The 9,179-nt window shown below is 40.1% G+C and overlaps 1 protein-coding gene across 1 annotated transcript in view; it reads right to left on the bottom strand.

Annotated features, from left to right (window-relative positions):
• Positions 1-2,323: 2,323 nt before the first annotated feature.
• bco2b (beta-carotene oxygenase 2b) overlaps positions 2,324-9,179 on the bottom strand; it is an 11,341-nt gene continuing 4,485 nt past the window's right edge. The window contains exons 4-13 of the mRNA XM_063207423.1: positions 8,645-8,856; positions 7,771-7,886; positions 7,442-7,544; positions 7,113-7,241; positions 6,269-6,429; positions 5,724-5,891; positions 5,034-5,171; positions 4,517-4,699; positions 4,109-4,219; positions 2,324-3,658 (exon numbers count right to left, since the gene is read on the bottom strand). Coding sequence (XP_063063493.1) covers positions 3,542-3,658; positions 4,109-4,219; positions 4,517-4,699; positions 5,034-5,171; positions 5,724-5,891; positions 6,269-6,429; positions 7,113-7,241; positions 7,442-7,544; positions 7,771-7,886; positions 8,645-8,856 — 1,438 coding nt within the window. The 3' untranslated portion in view covers positions 2,324-3,541. The remainder of the gene's footprint in view (positions 3,659-4,108; positions 4,220-4,516; positions 4,700-5,033; positions 5,172-5,723; positions 5,892-6,268; positions 6,430-7,112; positions 7,242-7,441; positions 7,545-7,770; positions 7,887-8,644; positions 8,857-9,179) is intronic.

The raw sequence follows: 9,179 nt of genomic DNA, 5'->3' as shown, positions 1-9,179 counted from the left end.
TCTCTCTCTCTCTCCTCAAAGTCGGAGTCGCTCTCTCACCAACCGCCTCTCGTCGTCTCTGTCGTGTGTCTGGTCTGTTGCGTGTGTTCTCTGCTCCTTCTAAGAACTGTGGGCATCTTCTCGTGGCCCAATCACCTTGCCACCTCCACAGGCTTGCACCTGCGAGTACTTGCTGTTGATTGAACAGTCTTCCCAGCACGCCATCTAAACGTTCCCTCCCCCACTTATCGTAGTCACTCCTGTGACACATTCACAGCTCTTGTCCATACCTCGGTTGTAACGAGTGGTTATTTGAGTTACTATTGGCTTTGTCTGGCCATTCTCCTCTGACCTCGGTTATCAACAAGGCCTTTTCGTCCACAAAATTGCTGCTCATTGGATATTTTCTCTTTTTCGGACCATTCTCTGTAAACCCTATAGATGGTTGTACGTGAATATCCCAGTAGATCAGCAGTTTCAGAAATACTCAATCAAAGCCCATCTGGCACCAACAACCATGCCACTTTCAAAGTCACTTTAAAAATCACCTTTCTTCCCCATTCTGATGCTCAGTTCGAACTGTATCAGATCGTCTTGACCATCTACATGCCTCTACATGCTCAAATGCATTAAGAGTTGCCGCCATGTGATTGCCTGATTAGAAATTTGCATCAATGAACAGTTGAAAAGGTATGCCTAATAAAGTGGCTGAGTGTAGAAAGAAAAGAGATCGCTTTATCTACAGAGCAACATGGGACACAAATTACCCCTTGGGGATAAATAACGTTCAAATCTAATCTAATCTAATAGAGCTTGAATTCAAGTGGCAACATGTTTCTCTATCAATTTCATTATGAATGAGTCCATTTATTTGTAGGCTGATGTACAGTATATTTAGGGCTGCTCGATTATGAGAAAAATCTATATCACGATTATTTCAGTCAATATCGATATCACGATTTTTTTAGACGATATTTCTTTTCAAGAGAAAATATTTGTGCTAAACAATTCACAATCTTCCTTCAATTCAGCAGTGTGAGTGGAGGGCCATAGAGGAACACACAGTGGTGTTCTGCATGAGTGTTGGGTAGCAAGTCTGCTCTGTGCTTGCAATGGCTCAAGTGGAGGGGAATGCAATACCAAGAGCAACCTACGAGTGACGGAAGTCATTATTTCTCTATGAAGGGCACGCGACCAGCGCTACCAGAGCGAATTCGTCAGGGGGCGAAGCGAACTGAGCGAATTTTAACGATTAAAGTCAAGCTAATCTTATGGTAATGAGCTATGACACGGTTCGGCGAAAAACAATTGGAATGTTCCTATCAACGAATGTCCCAGGCTGTCAAGCCAGAGCCGTTATGTGATTAGCTAGATCAAACATGTCAATGCCCGTCCAGAGCAAATACAGCGAATTCAAGGTGAAACTCTTCTGCTACCTCCGCTACCAGGCAGCGTAGTTCGGTCTTGAACTGAACCAGGCATTAGAGTAACCGACCTTTTGGCAGTGTAGACAAATGACGAAAATATTGTTTCAACTCGATATTATGAAATTTTATATTGTTTGACAGCAATATTGATATCACGATATAAATTTGATATATTGCACAGCCCTAAGTCTATTAATGATGATTATACAGTAACCTAAAATTGTTCATTGAATTTCAGTCAGTGTAGTTGTTAATTTCTCTCTCTCTCTCTCTCTCTCTCTCTCTCTCGTCATCTTTACTTTATAGATGCACACACCAACCTCACCATGTTGCTTTCCGAGTTCACAGAAGTGCTAAGGTATGCAATTAATGTAATGTAATGTAAAAATAATGCAATTAAAACAGGCTAAACACATTATTCGACCTTGTAGTAATGTCTTTTATAATCATGTGCCCCAAATAGAGATAGAACGTCTGCAGACTACATGCAAATGAAAGAGTTGGATGACATTCTGACAGAGGCCAGGGAGTTTGAGTCACACCTACAAGAGAAAAAGGAGCACCTGAGACATTCGCTGGCTGCCATCTCGCAAAAATTACAAGCATGAAGTGAACGACTCTTCTCAAGGACTGTATTTCCAACAGGCCATTTAATTCATTCCAGTCAGTTGAAGATTGAAGTGCACCTTTCATTCTGCAACGATAGCAGGGAAAGCTACTGGCTTCCAGATAAAGGTTATGACTTAGTGTTTAAGGCCCAATACAGCAATCAGACCAGCTACGAGGTTGGTGATTGTTAAATAGTCTGTCATGCTCATAGAACTTTTTTAAAACTTGAATTTTAGCGTACTCGCGTACAAAGTAAAATTCACTGTAATATAACCTACTGTACAAATCAATAAAAAGACAACAATCTGTATGAGTGAACCTCTTTTTTATTCTTTTTGTGTAAAAAATAGAAGGAACACGCTTCTGATACAGAAATACATAGTATTTAAATTAAAATATATATTATTATAAAAGAAATAAAACACTTAACACTCTAAAGCAACAGGCCAACCTGATCTAACAGAATTCCATGAAATGAATCTAGATCCTTGGGACATGAACTCTGTGGCGGTTTTATGCCAAAATTCCGTGTTGGTGTGTCACAGAGGTGTGCCATGATGGACTCACGGAAGTGTTTTCTATATGTTCCCACAGCACTATGTTAAGTCCATCATTAAAAGCATTGACCAACCGGTGGTAAAATAGTCCACCTTTTCCAGTCAATCGACCAATTTACAATATTAAACAAAAGACTGATTTAAGCTGTGCCCACACCAAAACAACCCCTAACCTTAACCTGTGCCCACACCAAAACAATCCCTAATCTTAACCTGTCAGTAAAGTTTTTTTCCCTTTTCTACTATTGTGTTTAACAGAAAAAATGCTAGTATAAACTGTGCCTAGACCAAAAGAATCCCTAACTTTGTCTTTTAGAAATGTGCTTACTGATGTGAAATGTGCTTACTTTCTTGTGCTAAACAAAAAAAAAATCTAGCAGTTTAAGCTGTGCCAAGACCAAAACAACCCGTCAGTAAGAAATATTTTTTGAGAAAAAAAAAATCCTGAGAGAATACAAGTGGGAACATATACGACTGTGGGAACATATGTGGGAATATAGAGGAAGCACTACCGTGACAACCATCACAGAATTTTGGCCAAATCCTTGAAACTGCCACAGATTTTGTGTCACAATGGTCCGTGTTCATTTCACGAAATGAATCATACAGGCCTATGCTGTCAAATAAAAACATCTAATCCTACTCTTGAAACATGTTTTCTTTCAGCACTTTGCTAAAATAACTTCACTAAAAGAACTCCCATTCATTCAACCATACATTCACACATCCATTCTGTCATACTATAAAATTCACTGAAAAGCATACAGACAAGCAGTGAAAAGAACTCTCACAAGTGATGCAATGGACCAATGAGCCAGTCATAATTTGCTTCCTACATCTTCAAAATGACTTGCTCCATCCTCGGTGGTTCTCTCTTGTAAGCTTGTCTCAGCTTGCTGCCAATGTGATCACTTGCAGTAGTGTAGTATATGGCATATTGTCTTTTGGCTTTCGTTTTTTGAGAGATATTTAGGCGGTCGAGTTGAAGGTTCCATGGAAGCCATAGGGGATGTTGATGGGAACCTCAGCCCTGCCGATCTCTTCAAATGTCTTGGCATTCAGGGCCAGAAGGAATGTGCCTTTGTCCTGCACGGTGAGAGAAAACACATCATTGTAGTTACATTAGTTTGCATATGTGCTTGGGCTTTTATGCATTTCCTTTAGGGCAGGACAATGTGAGAGTTTGACAGGAAATGAGTGGAAGAGAGAGAGATTTTTCATCCAATATTTAAATGCATGTGATGTATTTTATATATTCAAAAATAGCGTTGTTGAATGCATCCACTAGTTTATGAATCCATTGCTTCATAAGACTGATCAGCTAACAGACCAATTGCCTGGAACACAAATTCAAGCTACATTGAATGTGGTGTGCTCTCATTCCCATGTTCTCTTCTTAACATATATTTAGTTAAAGAAAAATTGTAAAAATAAATGAATAAAGGAATAGTTTAAAATAGTCCTCAGTCTTAAGTGGTGAAGTTGAATTTGGACGTATATCATGTGATTCTTGATGGGTAGCTTTCAGGACCTTACCTCATTAGGAGTTATGACCACTGACAGAAGGACTCCATCATCCTCCTCTGTTGCATCAGGGCTTGGCACAAACACAGGCTCAGAGGGGTAGAAACCAGGCTTTTCCCACACCTAAGAAAGTATAACAATATATACACTTAGTTTTAAATTTGCTGAAACAAAGTGCTTTACTGTAATGTTAGTAATAAACACCCCCTTCTACTTATGCTTAACCCTTAGCAGTATTTACAATACTGTGCATAAGTGATGACAAAATTCAATGGAATGTAATCGGCTTAACTGAACAAGGACTGCTCAGTTTCCTTGTACTTGTTACAGTAACAAATAAAAATATATTCTATTCTAAATTCTCTCTCTCGCAATTGGATTGGATAGATTGTTTTTTTTTTTTAACCACTGAAGACTTACCTTCATCTTTTTCGTCTCCAGGTCCACTTTGATGAGTGTGTCTCCCACCAGGTGCCTGAATCCGCAGCCGTAGTAGTAGCGGTAGGGGTGGGTGTTGTACTTTGCGTAGTTGATTTGAGGGAACTCCAGGCCGCCATACTGATGAAGCTCCTCATCATGGAGGTCCTCATACGTGCAGTCAACCTGATGAACAGAGGTCAGACATTTAGACACACAGACACATATATACGTGTATACCGGTATATACAGTATATATTCTCCTGACCGCTCATAACAACAACAACAACAACAACAATAATAATAACACGCACACAAAAAAATAGCTGTATTTACATGGATATTGATTCATAAATCACAGTTCATACACATACACCTCATGGCTTTTTATTTTTTGTTGATATTAATGACTATGGAATTGATAAATGTGTATTATACGATGTAACCTCATATATTTTTTTCATGTTTCTACTTCATGCTTTATGCTGTTTTCATGCTATTTTTCCCCGATACTACTTACTCTGGTGTTGGAGGTCTTCATAGCTTTTGCTGTGCTGAACGGCCTGGTGTTCAGGTTCTCTCCACTAGGGGTGTCTCTGCTGACATTGATAGGCAGCACAAATCTCCTGGGGAACACTCGGCACATGGTGTTGTAGACCTGAGCAGAACAGAACTCTGTTTAGTACAATTGCACTGCCACACATACACAAATACAGCAAACCATATGAGTGGCACATTTGATGTGCTCTAATATCTATGCCAGTCAGGTTCTAAACCTTTTTTGAACAAACGACCCCCTTCACCTTAATCAGAAGCCCGTCAATACCCCCTTTACCTCATCACAACCCTGGCAACGCCTAGTTTAGCATTTAAAAATGAAACAGAAACTAAGATGAATTTACAACATTCTTTTTTAGCCACATTTATACACAGTTTACCAGGATTTCCCCTCATTATACTTAATGACATGTCAAAAGGTGAAGGAGTAGGTTAAGGCTGGCTCATCCTCTGACCTGGGAGCAGGACAACCAAACTAAGATAAAAGATGAAAAAAATCTGCTTCAATCATGATTTTCATGCTCCCACTCTTTCATAATGTTTTGGGTGAAAAGAAAACAGACTTTACGAAAAAAAAGTGTGAGGTGAAGCAGACTTTCTTCATCTTTTATCATGTGAAAAGGTGAAGACTGTGTGCTAAACAGCAATTCACCTCATCCAGGGCCTCTCCTGACTTTCGCAGGTTCTGCACCATGTAGTTGTTGATGGCCTGTCCGTCGTCAGAGCAACACATGTCCATGACGATGAAGCCATTCTCCTCGTAGGCGTTGATCTGATGGAAGGTGGACATCGCCGCTGTGTGGTACTGGACCTTGCTCAGCTGCAATGCAGAAGGATACCAAAGGAGGAGGAGGAGGAAGAGGAGGAGATGAGGAGAAGAATTAAAATGAGCGGTGAGGGAATGTTTTACATTACATTACACTTAGCTGACGCTTTTATCCAAAGTAACATACAGTTAATGAGGAGGAGCAAAAAAAACAAAACAAAGCTGAAGCACCAATATAGATAAATGAAGGAAAGAAGACCTGTTGGCCGCATAGTAATCTTGTAGGCTTGGTTTGGAAAGTGTTTTTTTATGTTTTCACATTATACTGTATTTGTTATAAAGTGGTGGGGACAATCTAAGTTAAGTCAGAGAAGTGGTATGGACATGTCCCTGCGATCCAGCCCGTAAACTACGTCCATATGTTGTAGTACCTGTCCGGTTTTCTTGTTGATCAGATGGAAGATGGTGTCCAGTGTGGGGTCCCAGTAGACGCCGTCACTGATGCCCTTGTTCCTCATTTTCCCCGTGACGATCTTCAGCAGGTCCATCTTAATGGGCTGCTCAATGAACACCACATAGTTCTCCGTCATTGCTATGGAAAGAAAGAAAGAAACAGACAAACAAACATTATTAGGTAGAAGGTAGAGGCTGGAGCACTCTGCAGCTTAGTTTTTAAAACATTTATTTTGTGCTAACACCTGACTAATGTTTTGGTGTTATTAATACCCTTCTTCAGAGTCAACAGAAAGCTGCAAGCTGAGGGATGATGTAGAATTCCAATTGAACTGAGACAACAAACATCACTGGGGTTATACTGTGTTATACTACGTTTTGGATAGGGTGCACACATCCAGAACACTTGCAGGTGCCAGACAATTGTGTCAGACATGTGATTGGATGGTAGATCTGCACACTGCCAAATAAACTCCAAAAAAATTACTTTAATCAATTAAAATAGCAACCGATCACTCTGGATCTTCCTCAGGCATGACTCCGGCATCGTCGTCCTCTCTCCCATACAGCAGCGTATTGGTGACAGGTTGAAATATATATATATATATATATATATATATATATATATATATATATAGAGGTATGGGGGAATTTATTCTGAGAATAATGTCACAAATCTATAAGGAAATAACAAATTTGTGACTTTGTAAAGTCCTACAAATTCACCCCTGCTGTTCAATAGATACACATATCCCAATTGTGTGTTGTTCTGCACTTTATAGGCTAACAAACATGTCAGACTTGTGTTCAGTAGTGACTTACCAAAGCTGTGGTAGTAGGAGGGTCTGAGTTTGTCCACTGAAGGGATGCGGCAGATGACTTTGGTGCCCTCTAGTGTGTCTGTTGGGGTGTCTTTCTCAGGAGGCACACAGATAATGTTGTAAAATGCTCCTAGGAGAGGCAGGGGAAATGTAACATTCATGTCAAAAAGGAGAAAATAAACATCCTTTATGTATGTATTGACAGCTATAGGTTGCATATATTCATTTACTACACAGGCTGTATTATTATGATATGTTATATAATATATTGTAATTTGCTAGCTTAATTACAATTCATTCTGATTGTGGGTTAGAGTCAAGTCTGCCAACCTTTTGCGGTGTAAGAGTTGCCCATGTTGTAGGTGGTGCCGTCGGGGTCAGTGTGGGGGTGAGCCGTTGCTCCATTCACCGCAATGAACTTGCTCCAGTCCACCTGTCAGAAGGCAGATGAGATCAGTTTAGATAAGTCGACCACCAGCTGATAACCTTGACGACCAAGCTACTGATGGCCAAGGTGTGTCTGTGCAAGGGTTTCCCCCTGGTTGAATAATAGCAGACATCTAGCTGTGTCTGAGCAAGGGTTTCCACCTGGTTGAGTAACGGATATCGCAAAAACTGGGAATGGTGGACATTACAGAAAATGGGGCGTAACTGCTTACCTTTTCAGAGGCCTCAAGGGTCTCTGGGTTGACTTTGTGCATGAAGTTGGTCTCAGTGCTGACGTAGTAATCACCCTTGTACTGGACGAAACTCACATTGCCGTTGTCTGTCGGCTCTGTTGCCAAAGATACAAAGGAAGGTCAGCTTTTTTTTCTTTAATCATTTACCGCTTAAGGTTATTCTTTCACTGTGCATGCTTGCAGACTGAACACATAACACAGGCTGCAGGGCAGAATGCTTTTATTGTTGCTATAAAATGGATATCATGAAGTATAAATGTAAAACAAAGTGCCATTGCCAGGCTGAAAGTTTGTTTACTGTCTGAATTCAAAGCAGCTGACTGCCGATATGTCACTGTAAAATCATGTGATAATGGCACACAGAAATTAGTCAAGCTCAATCTGAAATGTAAGCTTGTTTATAACATAATGCGCAGTGTAAGGAACAAAGCAATGACGCTCCCACCCTATGAATTGAACTAGAGTGTTTATAGTACAGTAGTAGTGGAGAGTAGAGGTACTTTATTGATCCTGAAGGTGATTAAAGGTTATAACAGTGATCAACTGCAATCAATCAATATATCTTTCTTAAATCCCAATGGGGATATGATTTGGCTACCGGATGACCACCCACAACACATATGAAGAGGACAGTGACTGCACAAAAATACAGCACAGTAAAAAAAAAAAATGCAGTATTAATTCAACAGTGAGAGTACTCTGGAACCAAATACTGTACACTCTAAAGATGTTAAAACAATACTCTATGTGTTAAATTAACACTGCATTTTTATTGTGTGCAACTGTAGGGCAAGTAGTCACACACAGCAAGCGACAAATGAGCACAAGTCATGGTGTCTCCCGTCTCACTTACTTGGCATTTCGAAGCGTGAGAGGAAGCGCTTGAAGAAGTTCTTGCAGGGGTCGGGCACGGCTGCGGTGCCGAACTCGGTCACCATGATGCGGTCGTTCTCCGTGTTGGATTTGTAGCAGTCACTGGACAGAAACTTGCTCTTGTAGGTCACCTGCCCATCCTCAATCTTAAACTGGTGCAGCAGCGCCATGCCGTCAAACCAGTGGTTAAGCCTGATAAATACAAAAAACACACAGAAAATGAGTTTTGTTACAAAATGACTTAAACGACTTTTACCTTTTCATTTTATTATTGGAAGTAACTGTTCAGACGTCCTTTCACTCATATGTGACTTCTTGCCATTCAAATATATTGGGAACATAACTGTAGGCCTACTTTTTAAACCTATATAAAATGCATTTTGCAGTGCTCTGCAATGCCCAATACAAAAAATATAAATTCTGCAAAATTATCCAAAATGAATATGCTTTTGCCAGGAAGCTCTTCAAATGCACACGATTTATTTTCTACTTTTCTGTTAAGCAATGTCTTTATC

This window comes from Engraulis encrasicolus, chromosome 9, assembly GCF_034702125.1.
Source record: "Engraulis encrasicolus isolate BLACKSEA-1 chromosome 9, IST_EnEncr_1.0, whole genome shotgun sequence".
Taxonomy (NCBI): Eukaryota; Metazoa; Chordata; class Actinopteri; order Clupeiformes; family Engraulidae; genus Engraulis; species Engraulis encrasicolus.
This window is presented reverse-complemented; position numbering and strand designations above follow the sequence as displayed.